The 15,955-nt window shown below is 41.4% G+C and overlaps 1 protein-coding gene across 1 annotated transcript; it reads right to left on the minus strand.

Moving 5' to 3' along the window:
- Positions 1–235: 235 nt before the first annotated feature.
- LOC124309036 (uncharacterized) lies at positions 236–5,191 on the minus strand. The gene has a single exon (XM_046772253.1). It carries the CDS (start codon positions 5,189–5,191, stop codon positions 236–238), a length of 4,956 nt encoding a protein of 1,651 aa, XP_046628209.1.
- Between the last annotated feature and the right edge of the window lie 10,764 nt (positions 5,192–15,955).

A 15,955-nucleotide genomic window follows, 5' to 3' on the forward strand; every position in this document is an offset into this window, starting at 1 on the left:
CGGTCACAACGCGAACGAGACCGTCGGTTCCCGGATGCACTTCGATCACTTTCGCGAGGGGCCACACAGATGGAGGTAGATTTTCGTTTTTTACGAGAACGATGGATCCGATTTTGATGTTCCCGTGATGAGTCTGCCATTTCGAGAGGTTTTGGAAGGACTGAAGATACTCCGTACTCCACCGTTTCCAAAAATGCTCCAGCATTTGACGCGAGTGTTGCCAATGCGATAGCCGTTAAACTGGCACCTCGATGAGTGACGGCTCAGGAATTGTGTTCAATGCTGAGCCGTCGAGAAAGTGTCCTGGAGTCAAGGCACTTGGATCCCGTGGATCGTCCGAGATAGCGCAAAGAGGTCGAAAATTAGGCGTGGCTTCTACTTGCGTGAGGAACGTCGCGAATTGCTCGAACGTTTGAGTAGCTTCTCCGATGACTCGTTTGAGGTGAAATTTGACTGATTTCACTCCGGCTTCCCATTTTCCACCGAAATGAGGCGCGGAGGGAGGATTGAACCGCCACTGGGTTCCGTGTGATGCGAGGATGTTTGCGATTTCTGAGAACTCCTTTGACGATGCAGCGAGAAGACGGCGAAGTTCTGAGTCTGCGCTGACGAGATTCGTTCCACAATCGCTTGCGATTGAGGCACAAATTCCTCGTCGAGATGTGAAGCGTTTGTACGCCGCGATGAATGCCTCCGTCGTGTAGTCCGAAACTAGCTCGAGATGCACAGCCGAGGTCGTGAAGCAGATGAAGATAACGATATATCCCTTGCATGATTTCGCTCCTCTTCCGCGGGAGGCTCGAATCGAGAATGGACCAGCGTAGTCAACGCCAGAGTGAAGAAACGGCCTTGATTGCGTGACTCGAAACTGAGGGAGTTGGCCCATCTGTTGGCTGCTGAGGGTGGCGCGATGACGCGCACAAGGAACGCAACGATGTATGAACATGCGGATCGGTACTCTTCCTCCCAGGATCCAGTACCGCTGTCGGATTGTAGCGAGAGTGAGTTGCGGACCACCGTGGAGCGTCAACCGATGATGATGATCGATGACCAATGTGGAGAACGATGATTCGCGAGGCAAGATGAACGGGTGCTTTTCGTCATACGAAAGCAATGAGTGATTCAGTCGACCACCGACTCTGAGGAATCCGTTCGAATCGATGAACGGCATGAGTCGCGATAGTGGATGACTTCGAGTGAAACTTGAGCTTGTCTCGATTTGGCGAATTTCTTCTGCAAAGTACGCCTGCTGGGTCACCTTGGTCCAAAACAGTTGGGCGTCGCTCAACTCGAGAGTAGAGATCGGTCCGACAGTGATAGACGTGTTTACGCGATTCGATGTCGTCTTCGCGAGGAACCGATTTGCTGCGCGTTTACACAATGATGTGACTTTGAGGAGAGTCGATAGTTTTGAGTAGCGATCGACGAGATCCCAGATTTGTAGCGGCTTAGCAGTTGCGATGTGCGTCGACAGCCCTTTTCTTTCCTCGAGATGAATGTTTTCTTCCGGTCGCAGAGATGAGGATGGCCAATTGACAGAAGGCTTCGAGAGCCAGGATGGTCCGAAGGTCCAAAGTTCTGATTTTTGGAGTTGCTCCGGAGATGCACCACGAGACGCAAGATCAGCGGGGTTTTCAAAACCCGAGATGTGATACCAACGAGCGCGCGCGAACTCTTGGATTTCCGTTACGCGATTACGAACGAATTCCTTCCACCGCGATGGGTGGCTTTTGATCCACGCGAGCGCGACTGTGGAATCCGTCCACAGATAAACCGGGGTGTTTTCGAAATTAAGAGTCTTTTCCACATGACACATCAACCGGACGAGAAGATTCGCAGCACAGAGTTCGAGACGAGAAATTGTCACCTTCATTAGCGGCGCTACTTTAGTTTTCGCGCACACTAGTGAAACGCGCACTTCGTGAGTGTTGATATACGTTCGCGCGTAGATCACTGCGCCTAATCCACTTTGAGAGGCGTCCGCGAAACCGTGGATCTCTATCCCGAGAGATGCTGAACTTAACCCGATCCATCGTGGGATGGTGATAGCTGAGATGCCTTGAAGATCTTGTAGAAACTCGATCCATCGCGAGGGCTCGTCCCAGTCGAAACCGAGTGCCCACAATTCCTGCATAAAGATTTTGGCTCTGATCGTGATCGGCGAGAGCCATCCGAGAGGATCAAAGAGCTGCGCGGTTTGTGAGAGAACTTTTCGTTTCGTAAAATTGTCCCGAGTTTGATGAATTTGCGGAGAGAACGCGAACGCGTCGATGTCTGGTCTCCACGCAAGACCGAGAGCCCGAAAGAATGGACTTTGATCGAGATTCAGATGCATCGCGATCTCTTGATGGTTTCGAGAAATGTCAACGAGAGTTTCTGGGTGGCTTGAAGTCCACTTTTGAAGTTCAAAGCCGCCCGCCTTGAGCAATTGATTGAGTTCGTTGATTTTCTCGCGACCTTGATCAACGTCCTCTGCTCCTGAGAGGATGTCGTCGACGTACGTGTTTTCGAGAATGACGTGGCTCGCAAAGAGATACTGCTTACCTTCGTCGTGAACGAGTTGATGAAGAACACGGATCGCGAGATACGGAGCACTTGCAAGACCATACGTTACCGTAGTCAGTTGATATTCTTCAATCGGTAGCTCTGGTTCTTCCCTCCAGAGGATTCGCTGAAAATCTTGGTCATCATTGTGGACCAAAATTTGTCGGTACATCTTGACGATGTCTGATGAGAACGCGACTGGATATTGTCGCCAGCGTAAGAGAACGTCCGCGAGGTCGGTTTGCACTTTTGGACCGACGAGAAGATTGTCATTGAGAGAGAGTCCGAGGTTGGTTCTTTGAGACCCGTTGAACACGACACGCAACTTTGTTGTTGAACTGCTGTCGCGAACTACACCGTGATGGGGAAGATAAAACACGCGGGAATTGTCTTCAGGTATATTGATAGCGCGACGCATGTGCCCGAGTTGACGATATTCACGAAGGAAGCTCGAGTAAGCCTCCTTGAGTTTCGCGTCGCTACCGAACCGTTTCTCCAAACGAAGGAGCATTTGATGCGCGGGATTCCGCGAATTGCCGAGCTCTACCGAATTGTCCTTGAGCGGCAGCCGAACTACGTAACGACCGGAAGCAGTTCGAGAAACCGTTTCGCGAAAGTGTTGCTCACAACGCTCTTCTTCGGAAGTTAGTGCCAAAGGTTTCGACACTTCTTCCTGCTTCCAAAACTGCTGCACGAGATCGAGCAGTTCGTGATCGAGGGAGCATTGGAAGCCTTGGACTGCGCCATACGAGGGGATTGCTGCCTCCGCTGAAACGCAGCCGGAGAGGACCCAACCGAACTGAGTTTCTTGCGCGATTGGTGTTCCTGGTGCTCCTCTTCGAACTCCTTGACTAATGATGTTGCTGTAGATGTCAGCTCCGAGAATTACGTCGATTTGACTGGGATGTGCAAAGCTTGGATCCGCGAGGTTGAGTCCTCGTAGATGAGGCCAGTCTTCGAGGAGAAGTCGAAATGAGGGTAGATACGATGTGAGTCGTGGAAGCACGAGTGCCTCCACCTGACACGAGAACGAGGTGTGAGCACGAGATTGGAGTTGCAATGTCGCGATGCCGCGAGTCACTGCCGATTGATGAGCTCCGACGCCAATGATCGGTATCGTTGCTTGATGCCGACGTAATCGCAATTGTTGCGCTAGCGACTCCGTGACGAATGAACTTTCGGATCCTTGATCGAGTAGAGCGCGAGCGATGATTCTTTCTCCAGTCTCCGGATTCGAGGCCATCAATTGCACTGTGGCGAGAAGAACTGGAGAGCGCTTGATCATTGTAGGCTGAGCTGAGTGGTTGCTCACCTGAGAGGCGCTATTCGAGATCGGTGCGTTCTGCACTGCAGGTTGCGCTACTGCAGCCTGTCCTTGAGATGTACCGCTGTTAGCAGCTGTCGAGATTGAGGAAGAGTTTCGATGCAGCAAGGAATGATGTCGACCGTTGCACACGCGACACGTTTTGTTGGATCGACAGTCCTTCTGCTGATGTGGACCGAGACAATTGAAGCAAAGCTTTTTCGCAGAAACCACCTCCCTTCTTTGATCCAGAGATTTGTCGCGAAAGGTCGAACAGAACGCGATGTAGTGGTTGCCTTTGCAACAAGCACATGACTGTTCCTTTGATTGCGCCGTATGTGACCTTGTCGTCCGAAGATTTGACCTTCCTTGCGATGAGTGCGGTTTCGACGTCGCGATTTGATTATGAGCATGAGCTTGCTCCACGGCTTCGAGGGTGTGGATGCGACCGATAAGAAACGCCTTGAGCTCCGCAAACGAGGGGGGCTCGGGTTTCTCGCTAACACTTTTCTCCCACTCTTCGAGAGATGCTGGATCGAGCTTGCGAATCGTCATGTGCACGATCATGTGATCCCCTAATTTCTCGGGACCATCGAGAAGTTCGAGCGCGCCAAGAGCTTCGCAAGTGTTGCTGTGCAAGCTCTTTAGTTCCGATGATGATTTTTTAGTGACACGAGGAATCGCGAAAAGTGTCGCGAGATGAGAATCAGTCAGAAGCCGTTTGTTTTCGTATCGTGAGACGAGAGTTTCCCAAGCTCGAGGGAAGCTTTCTGCGGTGAGGGAAATGTTTTTGATAAGTTGTAACGGTTCATCGGTCACACTGGTTTTGAGGTAGTGCAGCTTTTCCACTTCCGAAAGTTGCGAATTTTCGCGAATCATCGACGAGAAGAGGTCGTGAAACGGCTTCCATTCTGAGTAGCTGCCCGCGAAAGTGGGCAGTTCGATACGCGGTAACCGTTTTGATGATCCTCCTGCTGGTGCGTCTTGAGGAGCTGCAGCGGCTTGCGCGGTTGCTGCAGGCGCAGGCTTTAGCGATTCGAGAAGATCAAGCATCACTCCTTCGCCACTCAAGAAGTGCTCTTCACACAGCCCGTAATAATCTTTCGCGAAGTACGAAAGCTTTTTGATCGCGTCGAGTTGATCACCTTTTGCTGCGAACTTGATCTCGCTGATCTTTTCGTGATTCTCTTGGAACTTATTCCAACTTGAATTTAAAGCATTAAGCCGCGACTTCACCTGCCCGTAAGTGACTTTTGCCTCACCGAGCTTGCGCAGGTTGTCGACGGCACGAGAGATGCGCCAAATGTAGTCGTTTTGACGTTCGATATGTTCTCCGATCGACATGTTGATGTACTAGAGGATTTAAACTCACGCGACGAACTGAGTTTTCACGAACGAGACACAAACACACTGATAGTAGCGCGACGCGATTCACACTTCGAGAGATCGGTGTTGTTGACGCTCAGATCTTAGTCACGGTCACTACAGAGGACACCGCACGTTTGAATATAACGGACGCGACTGATTTTTGTTGATGGTTTTCACCGATAACGAGATTGTTCACTTTGATAACGTGAACTTTCGCAACTTGATGCACACGCGATAGTTCCGTTTCACTCACTAGCTAATTCGTTTTCCCGTAAGTCGCAACGATTCGAAAGATTCGACTCGATTTGCGAATGATCCGATTCGATTCGCGACTGATCCGGCTCGAAGGACCAAAAAATGTTTAGAGAGATGGCAAAAAGATATGGATCATCGACGTGGGATCCGCGAATTAGTGACGAGAACGAGTGTGAATGAAACGAAAGTGATTTTGAGATGGAGAGAGATGATGATTAATAGTAACCGAGAATTTTTATTGGTTTTGATGCGGCGATACAGACCGTATCGCAAGAGAACGTTACAGAGAGTGAAGATTTTACAGAGCGAGAGAACACATAGATTATACACATACGTGATTTCGAGATAGTAGACAATACATGAGATACAGCTGATGGGTTTTGAGTCGCGACACGGGCAAGCGGCGAGATTTGACGCAGAGACGGCAAGTAAACATTGCACGCGAGTGTGCGTACATGTGCGAGGACGATTTTGAGTGTCGCGAGACACACATTTAACTATTCGATACCTTGCCGAAACAGAGATTACTTGAAACGATTTCAAAAAACGACAGCATGCTATTGGAAAAACAGACAGTATGTACGATCGGTGATAGAGAGAATAATGATAAAGAATTAAGCCAAAGTGAAACAGAAACATCCAATCTACAAAGGGACGACGACGACACCGCAGCAGATGTGGGGAATGTTTGATAACATCAAGTGCAATCTAATAACATTCCTACAGTAGTTCATATTGGAACTCAGGTACAAAATGGTGATTTGTTTACAAGTTTTCGTCATCTATTGAAAAATGATGAAAACTTAAGTACTGTGACCGGAATTGAATCCTTTCAAATACTTGGAGCAATTGTTGATACGATAAAGCTTGTGAGCAAAGATGATTCACTTTCTAAAATGGATATCGAAGGAAAAGTTATCATGACGTTCATGAAAGTAAAGCATAATCTTCCGTATGCATTACTGTCGGTATTATTCCAATGCTATACTCCTCAGAATTGCAAAAAGATATTTTATTGCGTACTAGACATTCTGTATGAATGCTTAAAAGTTGCAATCTCTTTGCCATCTAGAGAAGAAATTTCTAGAAATTTGCCTACATGTTTTCAAATCTTCGAAGACGTTCGTATTGTACTCGACTGCAGTGAAATATATATACAAAAATCAAAAAAACTGTGTTGCGAATCACTTACATATTCTTATTACAAAACTTCAATTACAGTGAAAGTCATGACGTGTGTCATCCCAGGTGGTCTTATCTCATTCATCAGTGAACCATACGGAGGACGAGTATCGGATAAGGCTATATTTGAACAGAGTTCTCTAATAAACTTGTTAGAAAAAAAAGAATGCTAAAATGATCGATAAAGACTTTTTAATTCATGATATATGTAAAGACCGTGATATAAAATTGATAAGCCCACCGTTTTTGAGGAATCAAGTTCAATTTTCACAATCGGATGCACTCCGGAACTCCAATATTGCCAAAGCTAGAGTGCATATTGAACACACTGTAACAGTTGAATTTAGCCGCCAAAGCAGTGACTACGGGACTCAGTAATAGGTAGGTCCGTAGGGAGGGGGTTCATCTAAGCGGTGATATGACATATGTATAGGCAATCGATCGAGAAGTGTAAGCGAGAGACGACGGGTTAGCAATCGATCGAAGAATATAAGCGGGAGACGACGGATGAAGGTTGATCGTCATCAGAGTGCGCTCTAAATAAAGTAATCATCACGAACGAATAAATACAACCGACGAATTGAAGTAAAACGCATACGGATTCCCGATCAAGGAAAAACCACCGAGATATGACGGACGAGGGGATTCGAATTGGCCGGGCACGGAATTAGCGAGCGCAACTCAAGAAATGGGAACTGGGATATGAAGAATATCCTCAATGACACGCTTATGATAAGTTTTATATATATTCTGACCTGTACTATTTTATCTGTAATTTTATGAGTATGCCGTTTATGGAATTGTTGTTGTCCTAGATGTCCGCCGTCCTCATTTTATTTATACAATTTATTTATTATTTTCTGTTATATTTATACTTTTCTTTTATTCGACTTCCATTTATCGATGCATGTCCTTCGCTCATACCAACATCCGAAATTTTGTTTTAAATAAAAACAATAAAAAACAATAAAAAGTAAATTGATAGCGGATGATTTTCGTTAATTGCGAGAGGCTCCGCAGTTGGAGTTAATCCTGGTCGAAACAAACCGCGAAAACGAAAAGACCGTTACAGCACTAACCAAAGGTTAAAGGTTTTTGAAATCTCGGGCAGTAGAATGACAGTTAATCTGGCTAAGAAGAGCAAACAAATTTTAACCATTATTTCTGCTTTAGTTAACCTAAATTCGCCTATTTTGAAAGACGGCAAATTTGTAAAAGACTGAATAAATAATAATTAACTAGTTTATTCCAAGGGTGCGATGTATAAATAAAATGTATTTTTGAGGTTGTGAATTGTATTTAATACGGTGAAGTATATAATAATAAATAGCTACAATCCGTAACAATTACAGTATTTCTTTCAAACAAACCTGATGTAATATTTCATTGAAGTACAGGGCTTTTAAGGCAGGAAACAATAGCGAAACAAAAGTTTCATCTAAATCCACTGACAATATCATGATACTATTAATTATCAAATGGAGCATAAATCAAAAAATCAGTTACTTTTAGATTTAGAAGTGCCATGCCAAATTGAACTTGGCCATAATACTTGTGCTTCTTTTTCAGGCAAATATTTCCTTCCTTAATCGTTAAAAACTTGAGGTCTTTGAGGGTTTCTCCAATACTCTTTGTTTTGCCAGAAAACGGACATTTTATTTCAATTACTTTGTGAGGTTTGCCGTTTTGAAATACAATTCCGTCTGGAGAATATGCTAGGAAAGAATTTTGCGGTGATACTACTAATCCACACACAATAACTTTCGCTAACCTTTCAGCTTCGTACACTACTCGAGCGGATGATTCAAATTTAAGACCATGCTTAACAAATATATTACTAAATGTTTTTGGATAAAAATATTTTACTGACTGTTCGGGTCAATTAGGTTTTTTGTTACTAATGTATGTGTACAGATCATAGCATCTGGAACCTGTGATCCTAAATTGCCTTTCTCTTTTCCACGTGGCATACGAAGCTGCGCTTTCCTCACATATTGCTGCAACGTCACCATCTAATGTACCTAACACAGTTTCGCAGCAGATCCTTAATGGTTTAAATAGGATCCCTGCCAGATTTTCCATTAACGAGGATTCTGAAGAAAAAATAACAATTTCACTGATCTCATTTCTTTGAATTTCTGAAAGGTCATTCTGATTATATGGTAGCACAGGGCCATGCCTTCCAGACCTGTTTAACACAAAAGTTTGATTAGAAAATAACTACTATCTATGATACATCACAATTCATTGGCGTTACTGTTGTTCCTTGATCCAGCTTTCCATAATATAACTTCAATAAAAGCACAACAGTTGAATTTAAATTGAAAAATCTAATGTACAAATTAATTCCTATGAACAATAATTGATCAAGAGTAAAGTTGTAAAAATAGATGTCTGGTAAAAAAATTAATGGTTGAGTATAAAATTCGAATTGATTAAAAAAAAATATATAATAAGATAAGAATTGAAATAAATTACGCATGTTTCGCTAAAGCAGAGAGAGGATTGCATGCAACCAAGTTTTCTCTAATTATTCCCCTCGAATCGTCTGAAATTTCCATTATTCTATCATTGCAGTCCTTAAAGCAATCATGATTCGCCAAAGGTAGGGGATTGTAAAGATTTTCCGATGATTGTTTTTGACGGGAACTCCAAAGACATTTTTTGTCTGTGCACGACGTAACCTCCAAGTTCTCTAAGTTCTTCCTGGAATTCGTATGTTACATTTAATTTTCTATTTACATGATGTTATATTCATATCTTTCTAGATTAAAAAGGAAGTTCTAGGTTATTTTATGCTTACCTGTTACAATACAATAGCATTGCTAATATGTGTATGAATTTCTCGCTTAATCCTGCCTTACAGCTGCAATTTCTCGACAAGATTCGTCCGTTATTAGTGAATTCGCCATTTATTTCGTGAGGTCGTTCTTTGTAACCTGATGTTTGTAAACAAAATGCTAGAATCTCGGTACGCTGCCTGTCACTCCCTGCACTTCTACCGCACTAAACTACGTGTTCTGCACTTAAAAGACGCTCTCCCTGGAAAAAATTCCGACTGCTGGGAGTTGCTCCAGCCCAAGCACAAATTTCCGCAATACTTATCATTTTAATTTCTCTTTTTCAAGGTAATAACTGTATAAAGTAAGCGCATGTACGTGCTAACGTGTAGTGAATGGTAGTAAATCGTTTGCTGGTAGCCCACTTATATCCGCCATATTGGATTCTCATATTCAGGCCTTGCCCCTAGTTTCGATCCCAATTGTCGGTTGAAACTTGCAAAAATGCCTAAAATCTGTGAAATCAGTGATAGTTCTTCATTAACAAGTGAGCATCCTCAACCTAGTACCAGTGTGATAATTTAATCGACAAGTCCTGAAGAGAATTCTATGCCAAGAAAAACCTTGGAGATTAGAGTGAAGAACAAGGAGAACGATTTCATCAAGACATAAGTGAAATGAAGAATCGCTATCAAGGAAGGTGGAACGTCGACATGATGGCCGATTTTTGCTGGACGCTAAACAGAGAAATAACGACAGAAAATATAAATTGAAAGAGGAACCCACTGCATAGATCATTCGAAGAAAAAAGAGTTCGATACGAGCATTTTTTTTACATTTTAATTACAATCTATAAATTTTATAGCATAATTTTGAAGTAATCACGTTTAGTTTATTGCTGTGGGTAAGATCAATGCTATTTTTTGATATTTTCTGCTATCTCATGGCTTTTTTTTACAAGTTTTTGCTATGTATAGTCTTTTTTTCGCAATTTACTCAAATTTGGACGATGTACGGATCCAACGAACTTCGGATTCGGATTCAGTGCAATAAAATACGTAAGAAACATACTCGATCTGGTTAAAGAAATTTTTTTCCATTTTCATAACTGTACTCTTTTTACGATTTTTAGCGATTTCTAGCGCTTTTTTGTAATCTGCTCGAAATTTGGAGGGGTTACGAGCCGAATGGACCTCAGATTTGGATTCAGCGCATCGAAATACATAATTCTAGATGGGCCTGATCAAATGTATAGACCGCTTTTTTTCTGTGTGCCGGTGTAATAATTCGTATTATGTATTTCGTATCTGATGAATTCGCACAAAACCGTAATTATTCGTAGGGAAAATTATTTATGTAGTATGTATCCCTGTAATCTTGACATTTTGTAAAGCATGAATTCTCCGCTTCTCGAACCACTCTGTACTTGCTTTGAAATGAGCAGAATCGCCAATCTCGTGATTGATGACTGGAGCCTGCCGTGTCAAAATTGAACCAGATATGAGATTTTCTTTGCTTACAGCTTTAGAATACCAATTGAGCAATTCAAGATCACGATTGGACGTTGTCGATTTTTTCTTTTGAAATTTTGTTTTTCCTGCATTCACTGCATCTTCTATTTCTAGTCTTTCTTTCTTTCATTTACGAACGGCGCGTTCGCTTACGCCATATTTAATTAAAAAAGTACAGTAAACCGAAAAAACTGATTTTGCGTTTCAATTACCAAAAAAGGATCGACAATAGCGCAAAATGGTTACGTGTACCTCGTTTTTCATAATTCCAACAATATTCACAGTTTTTATAACGATATCTGTTTAAGAGAGTACAAATTCGAAAATTTCAGGTGACTTGAAAAATTAACGACGGAGCCAGGAATCGAACCTGGTGTCTAGAGATGCTTTACCGGAGACTTACTCCACTAGACCACCTAGCCGCCTGACTACAATGTCATTAATTTCTCCCATCACCTGTATGCGAAATTTGTTTTGGTTCGTCGTTTGCCATGTATTTGTAGAAGTTGAAGATTTCTTCGCAAGAGGCACAGTTTGAGACAGTGTGTATTCGTGGCTTGTTTGTGAGTGTAACTCATTTCACTCCTGTATTAAGCCATTTAGACCGGACTCGGCCGATCATCAGACTGACATGAAAAAGTCATATATATTTTTTCGCGATAAAAATCGGTAAAGAGTACAAATTCAAAAGTTTCAGGTGACTTGAAAATACCTGTTTTACTGAATTTTTCTAGTTATTATAATAACTATATAATTTAACTATAATAATTTTTTATAACAAACGGAATTTTTCTCAGTGTATATCTTACACGTTTAGCAACCTCTTTTTTATTTGTTTTTGAGTGTTTACGATAAGCTGCGGATTACATTCTTCGTTAGTTGACATCTGAATAGTGCTGTCAGTGAGTTTTCTCTTTTTCATCAAAGCGGCTATCTAGATTGTACACGATACATCTACTTAATGTGTCTAACGCGAGCGCTTGATATTAATCAGAGAAACGAAGAAAAATCCGTCGGTGAGTGCGGAGATCGAAGATGGATGGAAAAAAAAAACTCTTCCCGTTTCATCCCTGCCCGGCACTGATGGGAGACCCGAATGTATTTAGAGGGACCAGATAGAATTCTTGAATGTGACGGTCAATTTCAATAAAAGTGTTACACTTTATTCAGACGTTTCTATCGTGTGAAGTGTTCACCGCTTTCACGCCTTCAACCAACATCATGATGAAAAAAAAGTAAATGGAAGTCGTAAATCAATAACTGAGGATAGCCGGCTATGCTCCGACCGAAACGTCTGAATAAAGTATAACACTTTCATTGGAATTGACAGTCACACCCAAGAATTCCATCCTCTCCTTGTTTACAACAATAGTCAAGAAAACTTCATTATGTATACAGAGGGTGACCCAGCATCAAGTGACCAAACTAGTAGGGGTTATAGAGGCGGTCCAGCTGAGTAAATTAACTCAAAGAATATGTGGTCCCTGAAGTCGCGTTCGGGAGATATGACCAGTTGAAAAAGAACGCTAAACGCCGGCAATTAGGCAACCATGTACACTAAGCGCCGGCATGTAGGCAACCGAGTACACAGCAGGCAGCGGTTAGCGATCTCGTTGATGTGAGGTTGACTACAGGGACTGAGCGTGAGTACGAGTAGCGCTGCGAGTGGCCAAAATTGTCCCTATCGACAGGACTTTCGTTAACTTTGACAAATGGTCTGGCGGTTATTTGTCATCATTTTGTCGAAAGAACAAATATGTTTATCGAAAAAATGCCTTCTCCCGGTGTAATAAAAGTGAAGATTAGTTGTTGCGCTATCGGTTATTACGATAGTCTCAGAAATACCGATTAAACCATTATTAACTGTCCTTATGCGACAGAACGATTCAAAACGATTGGTTAATTTCGTGCCATGGCGTAACCCCGGAAGTTTATGATTGGCTGAGTCATTGACGTAGACAGGGGAAAATGCTCGTCGGTTGGAACAAATAGAATCGTTTTGGCGCTGCTGTGAATTTTGCACACGGTCTCTATACTGATGCGGAACATAACGCTTTGAAATTCACGAATTTCGAACGAAAACACTTTTGCCATTGAATTTAGAGCAGGAGTAGAACCGATAAATTCTGTAATTTTTATTTTATTCAATTTTTTTGTTAACTTTCATTTTGTATGATTTAACTTGTGATTTGTTAAATTGTTAGAAGACTCAACGCATCTGCTTCGATTTGAAGTTATTAAAATCTAGGTTATATATCGAATAAAATTAGCAGACGGCTTGTAGCCACCCCGGTAGTTAGACGGCACTAGGAAACCCGTGTTCGGGAACAACACCTGGCAAGCTGCAGCCTGACGGATAGCCACGGCTCTTACCCTGCTCTGTAGTTAAGCTGACATATCCAATAAATCAGGGGTTATCGGCCTGGCTTCTGTGCCCAAGTCTGACGAACAGACAAGTTCACATCAAGAAAGAAGAAGAAAACACTTCTTACCAGAATCCCACCAAATACATTACGATAACACCACCAATTGGATTTAATTCAGCACGGATATCCACGCGTTGGTTTATTTCTAAACAAAACGGGCACACCGCCAAAGTATATCCAAGTGCTATTGAACACGCGCTACAAATGTCCTTTAATCGCAGTAATCTTTTCCAAACATGGAAAGTACTAATACTGCCCAAATAAATACTGACAACTATGGAAAAGCAAATGAAAATATGGACATTGATCCTACAACATCTATAGTTTTTACTGGTTCAAAAAGACTAAAAATATCGTCGACGGAAAGTACAAAGTCTGATAACAAATTCAAAAGCAAATACAGCTTTTACCAAACCAAATAAAACAGATTTAAAATCATCACTTAAAAAACCTGAAGCAAAAAAATGCAAACCAGATGATGAAACGACTGAAAAAGACAAAAAATTCGACATGTGTGATGTTCTGCTCCCTGCAAAACAGGCTTTCAACGAAGCATTAACGACGCCAATAGTTAATTTTGAAAGTTTTCCAAAATTTTCCAGCTGAATCCTACAACCATGCAAACGTCATTGAACTGGCAAATAAATGTACAAATAACTTAGACGACCTTGTGTCAGTGATTACTCCACCAAACAATTGTATTACAAATAACAATGTTAAAAGAAGACTTTCAAGAATTAAAAAAAAAAATTGACCAACAGTTTAGTGATTCTGGTTTAAGTTTCTCACAAACCTAAAAATTGAATAAACCAAATTATAGTAAAAAACTCACAATAATCTAAATATTAACTACCTTACAACGAATGACAATCAGCAAGTTATAAATGAAAATCTAAAAATTCTGCTTCGGAATGCTAGAAGTGTTGCAAATAAGAAAAATGAACTTGAGCAAAATCTCGATGAAATTGATGCATTTATGTGTGTTAAGCCATGGTTATCCGACGCAAATGACGAAGAGAGAAACTTCAATATTGCTGGCTCTAAGACATACCGCCAAGACCATGACTAACGATGCGGAGCATTTTGGTATTACTGCGAAACAACTTAGCCTTTAAAATAATGGACGACCTGAACAGTCCTGATTCCACTGTCAAATTACCAGGTATATCTATTACTAATGTAAATCCTCCTTTCGATCTAATTCTTTGTTATCGATCTCCTGGTCTCACTTTATTGGAAAATCAATGGAATCAAATTTTCAGTGATGTTCAAAAAGATAAATATTCGGTTTTTTGGGATATTTTAATGCTCACCATGTCAGTTTAAATTGTGAATATGACGATACAAATGGAGAAAGATTCTGTGATAGCCTAATTAAGAGTAATCTCAGTTTATATAATTATAATACAAATAATCGTATTCAGATAGAAAATCAAAAAAGTCTAACCTTGACCCAATATTTACAAGTGAAAATTTTACGGATAAGATTGATTATTCAGTTGAGAGCATATTTTATGTAGTTGTATGCCGGTGGTTAGGTTAGGCGCGGTTGTAGGTCAGGTCATTAAATTTGGATGCGGGCGAAGCCGCGACGGGGGCAGCTAATATTCTATAAAAGGACAATATTCGAATTTTTGAAATGGAGTGACCGATCAACCGTTAAAAGTGTTAATGACACTCAATATTCATTTACTTTTGCATTCAGCAAAGAGTGTTTATGATTGGGGTCCAGTATAGCGTCACAATGCATATTCTTTTGAATTGGGAAATTGAGATTTACTAAATATTGTTCATGCTGCGAAAGGCGTTCGTCATAAGATATGCAGGAAAATTAGTTTAAGGTAGTATTTTAATGTCAAAATAGCGCCTGTGTGTGTGTCAAAATGCTTGTTCATACAGTGTAAAATACTTTTACGCTCTCACTGGTACGGCAACGGTTCAAAAAAAGCTACAACTGTATGGACACAGGTACTCTGGTCCTAAAAATAATGTGAATGAATCATATTTGATAAAATTGCAAATTTTGCTCCAAAAAAAAAAAAAACAGTCTTACTACAAACTAGAACAAGTTGGTTGCCTATACACGTCATCACTAGAAAATAATAGACGTTCCGAAAGCGCCTTTACTAGGTTGTATAATGGTTTATATGTCAAGATAAATCAGTTTCTTGTATATTCATATTATGAAAAACAATATACAATAGTGCAAACAGTTCACACAATAGGTTCGTTTGAAACCAGATGTAGCATGCTTCAAAAAAATCTCTAAAATCGATAATGAATAGATAGCGCATGGACCGTTTGAACGCAGGCTAACCTGAAAGTTTTAGTACTTCTGGTTTTTTTATGCAAACGTGTTCCCTGAGATTTAATTGTTGAATTTTTTTTTGAATTCTAATTTGCGCGCCAAATTTTGAAAACTAAACGGCTCTTTGAAGAAAATTCTTTTCCTGGCAGAGTTGATGAATTTTTGGATAGAAAATTAATTTGGCGCAGTATCACCATAAGAAAACCGGCATCATTCAGTATAAAATTGAAGAAAAACTCACTATCTCATTAAAAGCGCTTGTAATAAAAGGGCAAGCT

This window comes from Neodiprion virginianus, chromosome 7 (genome assembly GCF_021901495.1).
Source record: "Neodiprion virginianus isolate iyNeoVirg1 chromosome 7, iyNeoVirg1.1, whole genome shotgun sequence".
Classification (NCBI taxonomy): domain Eukaryota; kingdom Metazoa; phylum Arthropoda; class Insecta; order Hymenoptera; family Diprionidae; genus Neodiprion; species Neodiprion virginianus.